At 38.0% G+C, this 17,733-nt stretch overlaps 1 protein-coding gene across 4 annotated transcripts; it reads right to left on the reverse strand.

Annotated features, from left to right (window-relative positions):
* Positions 1 to 683: 683 nt before the first annotated feature.
* SASS6 (SAS-6 centriolar assembly protein) lies at positions 684 to 17,722 on the reverse strand. Of its 4 annotated transcripts, none has more exons than XM_063298330.1 (17): positions 17,612 to 17,722; positions 14,720 to 14,780; positions 12,522 to 12,601; positions 11,823 to 11,927; positions 9,358 to 9,529; positions 8,685 to 8,762; positions 8,061 to 8,180; positions 7,790 to 7,981; positions 7,364 to 7,558; positions 6,450 to 6,539; positions 6,182 to 6,361; positions 5,535 to 5,616; positions 4,824 to 4,939; positions 4,228 to 4,353; positions 2,886 to 2,980; positions 1,077 to 1,171; positions 684 to 979 (listed from the first exon to the last, which is right to left on the reverse strand). In XM_063298330.1, exons 1-17 carry the CDS (start codon positions 17,677 to 17,679, stop codon positions 888 to 890), a joined length of 1,947 nt encoding a protein of 648 aa, XP_063154400.1. In that variant the 5' UTR covers positions 17,680 to 17,722; the 3' UTR covers positions 684 to 887. The 4 variants fall into 4 exon arrangements, with proteins under 4 accessions (XP_063154400.1, XP_063154401.1, XP_063154399.1 ...); XM_063298331.1 differs by having other exon boundaries at positions 684 to 976; positions 2,886 to 2,983; XM_063298329.1 differs by having other exon boundaries at positions 2,886 to 2,983.
* Positions 17,723 to 17,733: the final 11 nt, after the last annotated feature.

The following is a 17,733-nucleotide window of genomic DNA, read 5'->3' on the forward strand; positions in this document are numbered from 1 at the left end:
AACTGGTTCATTACTTCAGACATGGTCAAATAATAATATTTATTTATGGCCAAAAGACTCAAATGGTCAAATAGCAGATTTTGGCATTCAAGCTTGAAATACATAGTTTGGTCATGTAGTAGCATAATTACACAATCTTCAAATTTATAAATAATTGGAAAGATTTCCAGCTTAGCGACAGTTTTTACGAATGTGTACACTCTTTTTTGATATAACATTCAAATAACTGGTAAATGAAAGATGGTATAAAATGAAACGTAAGCTTATGCTTACCGTATGTAGGCTGAAGTACACAGGAGAACCAAGAGCCCCACATCCTCTCCCATCTGTCATACCCCTCCCTGTGGTTGCAGCACTAAGTAGTTAGAAGTATAAGGCAGATCTACCTGCATTGAACTGAATTTGAGCAGAACTCTCTGCAGAAACATAGATTCTGAAAAACTGAGCTCCACAATTCTGCAGACAGTTCTATTTGTGTCAGGTGAATTCCCTCCTAAGTCTTCCACAATTTCTTCACTTCTGAGCACCACATTCTATAAACTTCTGGCACAGAAATAACAATGAGCCATTCTTATCAGCTAGTGCATCTTTGATACTTGATACTTAAAGCAAATACCTTACATATACAAAAATATAGACAAACTATTAGAGAATAACCAGTGATAGTCTAGGACTTCTATCCATTAGATAAAACATGTCCATTTTATTTTATGTTATATAAAAAAATAATAGCTTAAACATCTCAGAAATAGTTCAGCTTAGTACCCAGAAATCTAACAGATATCTAGTAAAAATTTAATGCTGATACTTCAAAAGGGAAACAAATGCACATAACTGATAATAGTTTAAAAAAATCACAGCTGCTGTAAACCTTTAATTACAATATGCTATCCAGGAAAGTAGGCAGAGGCTCTAGAAGGTGCTGAAGGCTTGCATGGAATCTGTGCTTTTTTCGGCGCAGATGACTTCATATATCCTGCTAATGATAAGAATTGATCTTGAATTAACATCTTAAGAAGTTTTCAGAAATTTTGAGCAAATTGTATCGTTTTAATTAAATATATATACCTGTTTACCTGTGTTATGAGTTGTATTTTGACTGAGCCCTCTTAAAGGAATGCTATCTTCCCTTTTCTTTAAATACTTTGCTTCCAGTCCCAAGTTTTCACCACTAGTCAAAAGAAAACAGAACTGTTGTAAGCAGTTACCTAGTTAGGATTTTTCTAAGTTTCCCAAATGAAAGTTTTTAAGATTTTCAAATACAGTTCCAGATCTCCTACAAATTACTTTCTTTAAAAGACAGTGAGCCCATGAACACTGACCTCAAAATCATATCCCAGGGATGGAAAGTCCTACATTCAAGGCCTAATTCCTTAAGTTTAAGGCAGGTCATATGAATTCCTCAGAACAGTCTGTTTCTGAAAACCTGGCTTTCCTGCTACTATCTCATCTCCATAAAGCCTCTATCCTACCTAAGGATCATCATCTTTTGATACATCATACAAAGAAGGTGGAGTGTGGTATATGACTTGTCAGATTTATCACAGCACTGATATTCAGTGCACTGACAAAATTTAAGAGGTCCAATCAAGCTGATTAAGAATCTTAGATATACCATATAATTGTTCCTATGACATCTTTATTAGGAGCCATGTTCCATAAAGTGATGACATTCTGCTTAGACTCTGGGGAAATGAAAGATGATCTAGTCCTTGGAAAAATTCAGATCTTTGCTTTTAGATGTTTCTCCACTGATCTAATTTTTCTCCAAAGCTTTCTTACCGTGGTTATCATATGACCTGAATCACTGTTAAAATTAGCCAAGATCTATTCTGTTTGCCTGAAGGGAGACTAACATTTCCCCCCAAGCTATTCTTAAAAAGAATAGAGGAAGACTAGGGTTTTTTTTTCTGTTGTATCTACTCTGTGTTGGGATGAGGGGTATCATCTTAAATTTAGTGTTAATTTCCTTTCAGATATATATGCTATGCCTTCATAGTTCATGCCATACTGGATTCAGTCTAATTCTCAGGCAGAATTATAGTAGTTTTCACTGTACCAAGACACTTCGTTTAGCTCCAGCTCTGAAATGACATTGCCATGCCTTGTTCTAAGCTAACCAGCCTTCCTTATGCGCTCAGCCTTTTTAAAGAGGAGTAACTTAAATACACTTAAATGTGTCTGGGGGAGGGGAGAAAGGGAGAACAAATGTTAAGGCAATGCCTCCTTCCAAAAGGTGATGATAAAACCTAGCTATTTTTTTGCACTCAAGTCAAGTCAAGTATCTCATCTCAGGAAATTCAGGATTGAAAATGTATCTTTAGAACCCAGATTACATGTTCATCGATAAAATTTATCCTTTCTACATCAGGAACAGCAGTTTACCCAGGTGACAATAACATTCATACTCTTAAGTACAGTAAGCCTTTACCAGAAAAGTCAGTATATTCATTACTTTCATATGACTTCAGAGTACATATGTACAGTAACTTTGTTGCCCTTGTTAAAACACACTGAAAATTAGGACATGGCAGAATATGGCTTGCTCTAATTGTATTTTATTTCCTGTTAGACCTCCCATACTGAGTCCTCTGGTGGATTTAGTCATTGCCTTAGAATGGGGAAAAGGGAAATTCTGATCTAGTGCCATAGGAAGAAGAAACTGTTTTCATGCATTTAGAATACCTGACTACCCCTAGAGGTTGGCAATGGTTGCATTCACTCTACACAGTCCTTCAACCCTTTGGCCTCTACCCTAGTTAGTCCTGCTTCCTCCCAACTCCCAGTTTGCCTTCCTGTTCAACCCAAAATGGGCTCCCCACCCTTTCTTTAAAATGCTCCCAGTTTTCTCCTCAGATCCATTCCTCTCTTGCTCAACTGCTTACTTTTCTTTATTTGTTGAATGATTTATCAACCCAGGAATTCCTGGCTGGGTATCTGAACATCTGTTGGTTTCTGAGAGCTGCACATTGAAGTGAACCTGCTGGAAAAGTTTTTTAAAAAATTTATATTTTTACCATTTTATGTATCAAAGCTTTAGTCATACAATATTGCATGTAGGAAAAGCTATCCATACATATCATTACAGAAATGCTTAATGATTGAGCAGTATAAATTGTCAACACAACATTTATTTAAAGCAGAATTAAATTAGCTTTCTCAGTAGAGTACTAATAGTAGTGCATACTAATTGTCTCACATCATCACTGACATTTGATTTACAGTAAATCATGGCCATATTATCCATATGGTTCACTCATGGAACCTGCATGTCTTTTGCATGGCAATGATATTGGTTCTTGCAAAAATGAATGGCTTTCTCTTAGCATCTGTAATACTTGCAAAATCACATTTTCACCTGCCTAAAGAAGGGTTCTCTTACTATCAAAGAATTATGATTGGTTAATTCAATTTTCAGAATCCTAACTGAGTTGCACAGCATTATGTAAATTTCCCACACACTGCATTTGCCTTTTCATGTGCAAATTACAATCTGATGAGATGGGAGTGAGTGGGGAAGCAACAACCACAGAATCTATTTAATGCAACTAAGCCTTCCTCCCTGTGAGCCATAGCTTGATTGTCATACTTCTGCCAATGGGAGAACTTCAGAATCCAATGACCATTGGAATAATATTCTGCATTAACTATAGATCACCCTACTCTGCCTGCTTTGCTTTAAAGTCATGGCTTGTTCCTCAGGCACTATGTGAGGAAGATTTGGGTTCTTTGGTGAAATTTCTTATATCTGTTTTATTATATTTTATTGTTGTCTTTTGTCGATTTCTTTTTATCTGTATGCTGATCTGAGTTGCTTTGAGAGGGTGGCTATATAAATAATCCAAATAAATACATAAATATATAAATAAATGTTGAGGCCTTATGAATTAACTGATTGCATATCAACTGGGGAGATCATTTTGGCCTTAAAGCAGCTGTTTTGGCAATTACATCTTGGTTTACCTGGCCATTCAGGTATCCTTACATAAGGAACTGCACGACAAATTCTGAATGACATATGGAGCCTTTAGGATTTTGCTTCATCACTCATCCCTAATTGTGGTGCTTTCCCGCATAAATGGTGGTCACCCAGAGTAGCAGAAGGAGGGAGGAGGGGGAGGAGGGGTTTTGTGTTTTTTTTGTAAATTGATAAAATGGAAAAGACATGAATTGAAATGATGCAAATGTAATGGAGCTTATTAAAAATGAACATCTTAAATGCCTTGCCTTTGTTCCTGATGCTTGTTGGTTGGCATTTTTGACAGCTGCTGCTTCCGGGAAGCTTTGGAAAGCTAGCAAGGGGGAGATGGGATAGTTCAGCGCTGAACTTAAAGACGGAATCCTACCATCAGCCTATAAAAGAAAACAAATTGCTTCATACCTTTTGCCTTTTAATCTTTAAAGCAAGCATAGTCAAAGTTCAAACATACTAGTATTTATATTGCACTTCAGCTTTTGCATAGATCTATATTTAATTTGCTTGAAACTAAGGCACTCTGCTTCTGCCAAGACTTAGTTTGAATCCCAGGCTGAAGCATTTGCTCTCCCCTCTGACCTATGTAGAAGTTTACCATCTATTTACAAGATAGTAAAGGAAGCAAATGGAGGAAATATGCAAACCCCAGGCCTCACCTTTTTATCAGGAGGGGAGGGAAAATAGCTCAATCCTAAAAAAGCTCCAAGAACCATCCCTTTCTGAAGAATTTATGCAAAGTGTGCGTCACTCGCACTGAATTTTGTCTTAGTTAGAAATTAAACCACAAAGGACAGCAACTTTGTCAGTATTGAAGATGAATACATATTCGTAAGAATTTTACTATTACCATACTATGAGGAGAGCTGCCAGTTCTAGCAGTGTTGCTAGAAGTAGATGTTCCTAGCATTTCTTGCTTCCTTGTCATCTGAATTTCATTCAGTTGTTTATTTAGCCATGTGATGACTACAAAGAAAAAAAAATAGAAAGCATTTCACCTTTCATTCCATTCAATTTTAAAACTAAGTCATAATTAAATTCTGAATACTGCTGGATAGATTGTGCTTTGAAAGTTAAACCAGTGCATGTACATTCAGAACAGAGTTAAAGGGGGCTCATTCCCAAGTAAATATTCACAGAATTGCAGCCTTAGTTTTAATATGATTAGGAACTGATAAATCCTGTGTGACCAGATGGAGCTTCTGTGTATTATTTTAAGTTATTCATTACCAGGGAAACAAAATAAACACATGGTTGCGCTAATATGAAAAAGGAAATGAGTGTCCTATTAATAAGTGCTGGGTGGGATTAAAGAAGAGAAAGTAAGAATGGCATCCATCAAAATCATCCCTCAATATCCCTACCCCCCAAAATCCTCCAAATGTATAAAAATTATTATTCATCTTTATCTTCAAACATTCACAATTATTGCCTAAAGCATATTAATGACAGACACAATGCCTAGCCCAAAACTAAGACTGTATCTCCTAATAAATTCTATGTATTAAAATATACATTGTTGAAAGGATTAGACAATAATTAATGCAAGAAAGTCACATACCATTTTCATTTGTTTTGAGAAGATGCTTGCTTTCTTCCAGCTTTTGTACTGTAGCTTCTAACTGTTCCTGCAATTTGCATACCTGAAATGTTTCCATATCATTAGTCATCTGAAGTATTTTTGTCAATAGCAACAAAACAATATTTCAAAATTAAAATAATGGCAGAAGACATTTCCCCTAAATAACAAGCATCATTGTTTAAGTACTGTTGAAACTGGTCAAATACAAAAATCTAAACAGATAAATAAATACATCCATAAACATATTTAAAGATATAAAACAAAAACACTACTTCGGAATATGTCTAAGCAGATGGTAGCATCTAATGAACATTATCTGATCCTGAAAAAAGAAACAAGATTTGACTCTTGTAAATTCTTGGATGGGATACTGCTAGGAAACTCCAGGGCGGTAAATTTGACTGGGAAATAGAAAAAAAAAATCCTTCAATAATAGCAAACCATTTTTCTCAAGAAACTTACATGGGCTTAAGGTGACCAGGAAATGAGTTAAAACCGAGGGAATCTTTACCTCATTCCAGATAAGAGTTGATTTATAGAAAGAAAGAGTTTTTTTTTTCTGGTGAAAGGAAATCTTAGCACTTGTTTTAAGCATTTACTAGATAGAAGCAAGACTCTCAAGTTACCTCTTGTTCTTTTTCTCGAAGAGAATTTTCCACTTCCTGTAATTCCTTTTGTTCTTTCTGCAGTTTTTCTTCCTTTTCAGCCAAGAGTTTTTCTTGCTGAACTGTTACTGTGTTTTTCAATTTCAACTTACTCATTAAAGTTTTTACATCTCCTTGCAGTTTCTTTATTATCTCATTGGCCTGGAAACAATATTACAGAATATTAAATGATGATCAGATGAAATCAAACCACCATAATCATAAAAGAGAATCGTATGTTTGAACAAACCTTAAGAAACTCAGTTGATAGAGCTTTCAGTGAGGCTTCTAGCTTTCCTATCTGAAGTTGTTTCTTTTCTGCATTTTCTTCCAGGTTTGCCTTTTAAAAAGTTTGTAATGTTAGGAAGATTATGTCAAAAACGAAGAAGTCAAAATCTGCGTGGATTTATTTCAAAATATACAAGGAACTGGCAGTTCTGCAAATCCTATCATGTGGACTGTAAAACCAGCAACGCATTTTAAGTTATTAAACAGCTGTGAAAAAGTTTGATATGGCAGTTTGTTCTATAATCTATAATTTGAGGGGGAAGGGAAGATGGTGCATACAGCATGCTTGAACTTTCTAAACAAGTTGTAGAGAACCTTATCACTAGTTTGGCAAACCAGTTTCAGATTGTCAAAAATTGTGTTCTGTGTCACACTAAAATAAGCTACTTTCAAAATTAAAAAACACACGAACACAAATTGAAAGCAGACTATGATGCAACAAAGATTCTACTTTTCACATAATGTAAACCTTATAGGTAATACATAGAGATGCTCTTTGCTCCAAAACTGAAGTAAAAAAATGCCCCCTTAAACAAGCTATGTTTTTCCCTGGGCTTGCAAGGTAGCCACACAACCCCAGGAAAATATGTTTGAGTTCAGGAGGCAGAGTATGACAAGCTGCTTTAGAATGGCTGTGAATACTCAGTTGCCTCCTCCTGGAATCATGAAGCTACCTAGCTTTTTAAAACAGGCACTGACAGGCGTAACTTGTATGCTCATGTCTCCTCCAAAACAGCTTTTCAGTTTCAGATCTGAAGTGCAACACATCCCTTGTCACATGCAATCAACCAAGTACATAAAGTAACACTTTAGGCCATAATGAACTTTAATGACTACATTTGTTAAAATGCCACCAGAGGAAAGAAAACTAAAAACCTTTTGCTCTTGTGTTGCTTCTAATACTTCTTTTGTCCTAGCAACAAGCTGGTCCTTGTCTTTAATCTCTTGCTCTAAAACAGCAACTCGCATCTGCAGTTGATTAACTTGCTTCTCCTTTTCATGGCATTCAGCATCTAAGGTAGCATTCTCCCGACGTAGGGACAGAACTTCTTGCTTTGTTCTCTGGCATTCCTTATGGATTGAAAAAATTAAAGCATTCTAAAAGATTTTAAAGATTTATGCTTGATTTAAAAAATAAATATATTCTGCAACAATATGTAATTGTACTATATTCACCTATTATAATGGGGGATATTTGCAAAATATTTGCTATTTTCAATTGCTTATAATGTATACAACTAGAAATTACAAGTAATGCAAATCAGATCCTTAAACAGACACAAATAGGCAAGTTTTACATACATCTTCTATGCCTGATAATTTTGCTTTAAGTTCCCTGACTGTGGAATCGCCTTTGTATCTCCTTTCCATTAAGTCTTTGTTAGCAAGTTCCAACTCCTTCAGTCTGGTCTGCAGTTGCTGGACAGTTTTCTGATGCAAGTTTTCCAGGTCTCTTTTCTGTTGCTCATTCTGTTGCTGATAGTGTGCTTGTGCCTACAAAAAACAGAGTGCTTTAATAATTCTTAAATATGAAAGGAATCATTTCGTTTTATACCTTGTATTCTTTAGATACCTGCAGAGTTTTCTCCTTCTCGTTTGACAATTCCTGAGTATGTTTGCTGTTCAGTGATGCTATCTTAGAGGCCCATTCGCTTCTTAAGTTGTCTAGTTCCCTGCTCTTTTCTGACAAGCTCTAAAAGAAAAAAGCATAATCACTATGCTTCCATATAATCCAAGAATTTTAATTTTAACAATGCTTTATTAAAGGATTACACTAAGAATGTCTTATTTTTCTATTTAACACATACAGCAATATAAAAATTGTTCTGTATGCTACTCTAAGAAAAATGCATTGCTCATATCTTCACAATCCTATATAAATCTATATTATTTTCTTTAAAAAAAGATTTGTAGCATATTAAAACAGGACTTTCCTCTAATGAATTAGGCTTTCACCTACCTAGGTTCATGATACAGCTAATTTGTTATTCTTCAAGGTACAATAACACTTTGCTAATTTTGTCAAACCGTGTGACTCTGCTATTCTTATAAGATTTTCTGTATTTCTATACAGGAGTTCAGTAATAGGTTTTCCATTAGCTTTATAGAGACACTCTTGATAAAACATAATTAAAATTGCTAAATATATTTATATCAGTTTTCTATACATTTGGGCATACTGAAGCTTTGCTCTTACCTGTTGAGTATAATTCAGCTGTCTTGTAAGGTCCTCCTCTGTTCTGCTAAGTTTTTGTTCTAGCAATAACTTTTCTTCCTATAGACAATTGAAAGTTTCTCAGTCAATATATTTTTAGTCTACAAAGTGATCGGTTTCAATTAGTAAGAAATGCATTCTCCTGGACATTGGTGGACTTCCTTCTCAGGCAACGTGCATAGGATTGTACTATAAGGTTGCCTTATTCAGGATATTAGTTGCAAGCATATTTCTACTACATGAGTTGCACAGGCTGTTTGGTTCTTTTTCTAAATATTTTTAGAATATTCATTCTAAACCATATACAGAGAAACCTCAATTTAGACCTCAATACAAAGGACTTTGGATGCAATGGATGAAATTTCCATTGTATTTACATAAAATCATTGCAGATGGTGCATTCTTTGATTTAATGGATAGTTAGAAATAAGACATCCCCTACCTCTCAAATGGCCTGTTAAATTAAGATTTCACTGTACTGCCATCATTCAATTCTAAAAATATAAAGAATCTTAAAGCAAGTACATCATTCAGCCTTAAGCTCAGCATGTACTATTTAACTTTATCTTCTATTTCTCTTAATGACAACACTTAATTTTGCCAAAAAAAGGGCAAAACCTAATTTTACATTATATAACTGAAACTATCATTTTACCTTAGCACATTTGAGGCAGGATGCCAAAAATTTCTTGATTTCAGCATCATTTCCTGGTAAGAATTTTAGTGATAAATGGGTAAGATGTTTAAATGGGTTTGTCTCAACCACATTTAGGAATGAAGGGGTGTGATCTAAACCAGATCCTGAAGAAACCAGCTGTAGCAAAAACCTAAAAGGGAAAAAATGTCACATATAACAAAAGGCATCTCAATGGAACTGCACAGTTTGCTAATCAACTGATGGTAGCTAATAATTGTTAGCTTCTTTTTATTGTACATTAGTATAGAAGCAATTTTCTTTTCTTCAGCATTCTGAAAGGTTTTAAGAGGAAACAAAAATACATTCTTTTCCTAGGAACTCTGACCGTAGCATGAGGGGGAAAAAGAGAACAAAGATTCATGAGATGAGACAACAGTGTCCTACATTACAACAGGGTCTTTGCAATGAAAAAGGAACTGAAGAACTAAATATGGTAGAACTATAGCAGCATTTTGTCTCATAGACTGGAATTGGGAAGAGGCTTCCTCTTATACACTGGAAAGAAAAGTGAAAATTGATTTCATACACCTTGACTATCATGATGAATGAGATCTCAGCGTCCCATTCAAGGATGACTTAGAGGATTTCTAAGATCTATTACCTGCTTAAAGCAGGGACAGGGAATCTCCAGGAGTCTCATTCTCAAGCCCCACCTACTTCAGTCTGCTGATGCATACAGGTGGTCCCTGTTTAATGACTGTTGGAATTTATGATGGTGCTGAACGAACGGTAGTTACAACTGGTCCTCACACTTACATTGGACACAGTGTCCCTGTGATCATGTGATTGTGATCTAGGTACCTGGCGCCTGGCTCACAATTACATCACAGCGTCCCGCAGTCACATGATTGCCATTTGCAACATTCTTCGCCACTTCCTACAAGCAAAGACAATGGGGAAGCCGGCAGAAGGTCACAAATGGCAACCACGTGATGTCCTCGTTCAATGACCCATGGTGATTTGCTTAATGATGGCAAATGGAAGTGCCTGAATTTCTGTTGCTAAGCAGCATAGTCATATGATGTCACGCTTTACGACCACATTGCTTAGCAACGGAAATTCCGGTCCCAACTACTGTTGTTAAGTGAGAACTACCTGTTCATGAAAGTTACCTTCTCAAAACCCTGCCTCCTCAAAAAAAAAGCAAAGCCACCTATGATCCCTAGGGAAGAATGGAAAATCTCTGCTCATTAACACTTTTAGTAGCCTCAAACACCTTGCAGTGCACTGCTAAAACTCCAGACCACGGTTTCCTGTGATTTTTAGCCCACCACCACTGCCCCCGAGCCTCTACTTCAGCCCCAGCACTGCTGGTGCCACTGCCCCCAAGGAGTACCACCTTAAGTCCCACGCTGCAGCCAGCCATCCCAATGCCACAGTACAAAGCCCCAGCTGCCACTCTAGCCGCAGCCACAGCTGCCCCATGGTGCAAAGCCCCAGCTGTCACCGCCCTAACACATTTTGGCCACCCTGCACAAGGGTATTCTTTGGTGGTGACGGCAGCAGCGCCAGCAGTGCCAGGGCTGAGGTAGAGGCCCGGGACCTTCAGCAGTCTTAGCCTGCCACCGCTGTCCCCAGACCTCTGCTTCAGCTTTAGTGCCACTGGCACTGTCCCTGCCACTGCTACCTCAAGCCCATGCTGCAGCCAGCAGCCCCAGCACCACGGTGCAAAACCCCAGCTGCCCCAGTAGCAGCCATGCCTGCCCTCGCAGCTGACCTTCGCTGTCTTCTTCCCCTCGCTGCTGATGAGGCGCACCTAGCCTGGCCCTTCACGAGGCAGCTGTGGCCTTGGGAAGGCCTTGTAAGACCTCAGGAAGGCTGCTGCAGCCAGCAGTTGCCTCATGAAAGGCCAGGCCAGGTGTGCTTCATTAGCAGTGGGGGGGAAGAAGACAGAGACGGTCAGCTGGGAGCAGCAGAGCAGCAGAGCACAGGGCAGCCAAAAGGGCAGAGATGGGGGAGATAGGCAGGTGGGGGGAAGTTAAAGCACACCCTGGAGTCGTAAATACCAAGTGTCTGAATTTTGAGCACGTGACCATGGGAGCACTGCAATGGTCGTAACTTTGAGGACTGGGTGTAAGTACCGCTCGTTCAGCACTGTTGTAACTTCAAACAGTTGCTGAACGAATGGTTGTTGAGCGAGGACTACTTGTAAAGATAGAGCTAGTACTCCTGGTTGTGCTTGTTGTCTGGACTACCTCACAGGGCTAACACCCAGCCCCTAAAATAGTTATAAATAAGGGCAGCTCTAAGCCATCAAATGTTCTAGAAGCAAACAAAAGCAAACAATCCTACTGTCTCTCCTTTTTCTCTTAATTTTACTTTTATTTTCTTGAACTTGAAATTCTAAATAAATGATAATTGATTTACAAATGATATTTATACCCTTTAAAGGTGATAAAAAGTACTGTTTATGTATTACTAACCTTGGGATTTCTTTATCTTGTTCTTGGATACAGTGCTGAAGAAGATCTATAAATCTCTGAGGAAAAGCAGAAAAATCTACCAGTAGACTTTGCTGGAGTTTCAAACTGCACAGAAAAGAAGAAAAAAATTAAATACACCTACCAATATAATGTGTGCTAACAGTAGCTATCTTCAGGACATTTCTTTCAAAAGCTAAGAATTCTAAAGCGTTTGGCCCTGAAAAAAATTACAAAATAATTTTCTTACCATCTTTTGGAATGCTAGCACAATTTACCTGACATTTCAATTAATCATTTATTACTGCAGTGATACTCATTTCCCTTTCTCCTCAAAATGTTGAAGGTCTGAATCAGTGTTTTTCAAACTTGGCAACTTAAGATGCATGGACTTCGACTCCCAGAATTCCCCAGCCAGTATGCTTTGAAAATCACTGGTCTAAATGGATCCTTATAGATCTATGGTCTAAGGTTGGTGTTCATAATTCATGCAAAAAGAGAACAAAGCTAAATATACCAAACATCAGCAATAATGTTTCCATATAAGTACTGAATTAATACTTCATATAATTTTAACTCTATAGAGGTTAATTTGGTTGTTCTTGTAGCAGGAGTATTATACTAATATTTTTTATTACTAAATGCTTGATAGTATACTTAAAATGTAAATCTACAAAAATCAGAACATTCATGAAAACTTACCTTTGAAAATCTTCCTCAGAAATAATAAGATTATACAGGAAAAAGGGATCTGAATCCTCAGTTAGTCGAACAACTAAATCCTAAAGGTAGAGAGTGTGAAAGAATTTTAAAAATTAAGAAATGTATTTGTCTGGAGTAATTCTTTAAGTAGCAGCCTAGTCATATGGTTCATAAAGTGCTGAAAGCTTTTATGCAATATACGAAGGATATCACATAGTCTAGGCTAAAACATTCATTGTTTGAAAAGGAGAAGGGTTAGTTAACCTACAAAGAGATTTGGGGGGGGGGGGGGCTGGAGTCAGTACTGACTCCTGACAGCTGTCTGGACAAGTCCCTGAAATTTTCTTGGCAAGGTTTCAGAAGTGGTTTGCCATTGCCTCCTTCTTAGGGCTGAGAGTGAGTGACTGGCCCAAGGTCACCCAGCTGGTTTTGTGCCTAAGGCAGTACTAGAACTCACAGTCTCCCAGTTTCTAGCTTGGTGCATAAAACACAGATAATAGATATAGCAGAAGAAATAAAGTCTTCATATAGAAATAAAACATAGATGTAAAAATAAGAAATAAGGCATAGATACAGAAACATAGGAATAAGATACCTGGAAATAGTAGGCATAACACACTTCCAGTAGTAAATATTTTTGTATAATAAATCCTCCTCTACAATAAAGGGAAATAACATTCACCTCTGCTCTGTGGTCTGCACCATTCCTCAAAAGAACCTATAGCAGTGGGATTGCTATGAACAAATACTTTTTCCAATCGGCTAAGAAATCCACAGGGAAAATTTATGTGGAAGTTAACTTTAATTCTTTCAATAATCCTCATGCTGCTTATCACTTTTTCTATTATACATTTATCACATTTATATCTCATCTATTCTCCAAGAGTTCAAGGATGAATAAATGGGGATCTAATTTTATAAGCAAAACAACCATGTGAAGTAGGTTAAGCTGAGAGAATGACTGGCCTAAATTAACCAATGAGTCCTTGGTAGAGTGGGAACTTAAACCTGTCTCTCTCTCATGCAGGTCCAAGGCCTTAGTAACTACACTTGCTAGCTCTCAGTTTGTTATGTATCCACAATAAATCACAATGAAGTGCAAAATATGACACTCTGGAAATATAACATTCTAGAGAATTCTGGAACAATCTTTTTCCCTCAGGACCATACTGAGCCTTTTCCCAGACTATGTTATTCCCAGGCAGGCTCAGCAATTTCTGGAATACTACAAACTAGAATGTCAAGTTTTGGCAGTTGCCTCAAAGAATTTCTTTCAAGCAAGGTCTCTTTTAACAAGAGTTATTAAAATGAGTTACAAGAATTCCAGCATTTGAACTATTTTCAATTTAGAACCACTTCATTCCATCATTACATTATGACTGACTTTCTCAGTTTCTTTCTAATGACCTTTCTGCAAGCCAGAAAGATTGTTTTTATTTATAATGGAGAAACCTGCAGCTGGCTGCTTAAAGACTGAAACTTTATCAGTCTATGAAACAGACAAATTACATGGAAAAAGTCTGAGGTGATCCAGAGGGAGCGTGTGCCCCTCAAAACAGGCCTTTTTCATCCAGAATACCGTAATTTGAACATCTTGAATTGTTCCCCAGAATAGCATGATCCAGGAGGAGGTTTCAGCATGATTCAGAAGGAAACAATATTCCAAAGTTTTCTGGAATGTTCTGTTCACAGTTCAGCATATTTTGAATATTCTTATTGGATAACGAGAAAAGAAAACAGCTTTCTCAGCAGAAAATACCAAAGCACAAAACTAGTAAATACATGGGATGGGAATACATATGAAAAGTTGGTCATGATGATGTGGGGGAGGCTGAGTGAAAAGATGGGCAAATTAACATGCAAAAATGTGCAAGGGGGTTGAATGAAGGGTAGAAAAGAGACTGAATGAATGCAGGGTTATTTGGAGATACGCAATTTGATTAGGATGACCCCACTTTGGTCTCAACTTTGCCGATATGCAGCTATCATGCATATCACTTCCAGGTTTATAAAGCTCCTTGCTCTGTTCTATAGTGATGAAATAATATTGTTCATCACAATGCTTATTTTGATAAATAATCAATAAAGCCTATCGTTCATGAAGGCATATGCTTGGCCAGAGCTAGCCAATAAAATTCTAAGCAAAATCATTTATTGTAACAACTGAAAGCATAATGCATAACGAAGGAGACACAAACCTTTCTATGAATGGGATTTGTTGTTGATTGTAATTCAACACTCACTCGGACATTTATTCGCCTGCAAAATACATAAAACTGCACTCAAAATATTGATTCACTAACAGCAATTTACTCCTCAATTTACAAATGAAAGTTGTTGCATTTTAATTTAAGTAAAGGTGATCCATTAGGCTACTTCACTCAGAATTATGTCATAAAGCCAATCAAACTTCATCCCTGCTAGCCTTCTAGAAAGCCCATAAAATGTGGTTTTTCCAACAACCTTGGGGATTCCATGGGGAGCCTGCAAGATGACTGTATTGTGTTTAGATGGTTGTATTCTCCTGCAATTTTGGTTTTGTTATTAATTATTATAACATAGTTTTATTGGTTGTTATAGTGGTTTAATTGTTGTTGGTTGTTCACCACCCAGAATCACATTCAGAGAGATGGACGGCTATATAATTTGCTAAATCAATCAATCAATCAGATATGATTCTACATTACACTATATTAATCACCACTCACATGTCATTTTTATTAATACAGCTTAATAACTAGACATTACTTTGTATGAATAACAATATTCAGACAAATATTATGACATGAAAATAGTACCATTCATGTACAAGGAAGACAAACTTTAAGGAACCAACAGGTTTGCAAGAAGTGGGCGAATAAAATCCTTCAGAGAAAAGACCAAAAGCCAGTGACAGCTGAGCATGGAGACTTGGCGTCAGAATATTTTAGGCAATGATTAATCTTATACACAGTCTTATGCCTTTTGCCACGGATTCCAATGGGATGTAGTTAGTTCTGAATGTGTAAGATTGCACAGCCCTACACAGTCTGAAACTACAATATATAATAATAAACTCCTCCCATATTCAAGGTGGTGAAGAGATAGCCTGGATTTACCATTTTTAATTGACATTAATTATATGAAAAGATTGGAGAAATTATTACTTGATGATAAATAATCAGAGCCCTGCAAAGATGGGCATATAACATACAGCATCAGGTGAGAACTACACTTTCCAAACTATTTTTTTACATTTTATGTTGGTTCTCTTCCTTTCTCCAGGCCAGTTCCCACCAGTGTTGTTTGGAAGGGAGACATCACTCCTTAGGCCCCTCTTGTGTGGGGTGTTGCAGGGTTCTATTCTCTCTCTCCTTTTCAATCACTGAGTAAGGTCATCTGCCAGTCTGCAGTTCGGCATCATCAGTATGCTGATAATACTACCCATTATATCTTTCGACCCCAGGGCAACCAAGTGAGACTGTCACGGTTCTGTCCCAGTGCCTGGGGACTGTGCAGGTCTGGATGGGGAAGAACTGTCTCCAACTCAATCCTACCAAGACAGAGTGACTGTGGGTATTTGAACTGCCCAGATCTGAGGATATTCCATCGTTGACCTTGGATGGGGTAGCACTTCCCCCTTCAAGGTAGTATGCAGTCTGGGGGTATTGCTGGACTTGCAGCTCCTGCTTCAAGAGCAGGTGTCAGCTGCATCCAGGAAGGCCTTTGCACAACTCCAGCTGGTGCACCAGTTGTGCTCTTTCCTAGACCAGGGGGGCTGCCCTTCAGACAGTCACTCATGCCCTATTCACTTCACAGCTTGACTACTGCAATGATCTCTACATGGGGCTGCCCTTGAAGACCACCCAGAATCTTCAACTGGTCCAGAATACATTGGTATGCGCATGTATGTTATCTTTTTTCCCCCTTTATTTTGTATGTTTTACTGTAATTTCTTTGTTTGATTGTTGTGAGCTGCACAGACTTGGGCAACATAAACATTTAATAAATTATTAATTGGTAAGATCCCTGATTCCAAAAGTTATACCTATAACTGCACTAAAATTGTGGGAAAATGCCTTTTATTATGTTTTAAACACTGTAAGTAAAGTTTGCTAAATTAGGGCTACCAGATCTGGGCTGCAAAAATTCAGACAACCATTAGATGACAGCAACAAGAATTCTACATGTTCTCTGTATTTTTGCAGCCCAGGTCCAGTGGCTCTAACTAACTAACAGTCCACACCAAGAAATCATGAGCAGATGTTAAAGACGCCCCCCCCCTTTTTCCCCTAACATCCTTCCAGAAGTTTAACAGCTACATAACAGGCACATATTGATAGGTGAGGAGAACCCCTCTGCTGAATTTCTGTCATTCAACTGTTAAAGGCATGGAAGCTCCGCCAGGGAAAAAAAAGGAGCCAAGATATGCTCAAAATACCTGAAAATATCTAGCTGATATATGTATGTATGTGTGTGTATGTGTATGTGTATATATATATATATATATATATATATATATATATATATGCTTATGATATAACGTAACATAGGATAAGCATAAATCATAGGCAACCAGAGTGTATGCTAGAAAAGCAGCAGCCATGGTATCTATCAACTGAACACAGTTGAAGAGTACAATGTGTACATTTCCAGACTCACCTCGTTAGTCTATTGAATCAAGCAAAAACACGCTATACACACCCTCAAGCTTGCAACAGTTGAAAAGCCTGAAAGGGTCATTGATCACTCCCAGTGGCTGCAGACTGAGAGAAATCTGTTACGCTTTTAATTCATGACTGTTGTTTTTTTCAGAATTGTGTAGGGGATTATAGAAGCGGTCATGTTCCCAAAGCCTATAGCTTTCTGGCGCTTTGATTTGAAAGGGTTTGGGGCAAAAAAAAAGGGGGGGATGAAAGAAGCGGCGGCCACTCCCGCCGAGTTCCGCCCCGCTTTCGCCGGGCTTGTCGGGGAAAAGCCAACCGTCCGAGTCCCGACCTGAAGTAGACCGGGCGGCTCCAAGGCAGGAAAAAAAAAAGCTCTCCCTCAGTCGACTGGCGAGTCCACAGACCCCGTTCATCTGAGAGAAGAAAGCCGCGCCGGCGCCTCACCTCTCCTCGCAGCCCTGGCATTTCACCTGCACCGGCACCAACTGGCTGAAAAGGTTCTCCAACGCCATCTTCCGCTTTGAGTTTGGCGCCCTGCTCCCGCGGGGGGGAAGCCAGGAAGGAGC

This window comes from Candoia aspera, chromosome 3 (genome assembly GCF_035149785.1).
Source record: "Candoia aspera isolate rCanAsp1 chromosome 3, rCanAsp1.hap2, whole genome shotgun sequence".
Classification (NCBI taxonomy): Eukaryota; Metazoa; Chordata; class Lepidosauria; order Squamata; family Boidae; genus Candoia; species Candoia aspera.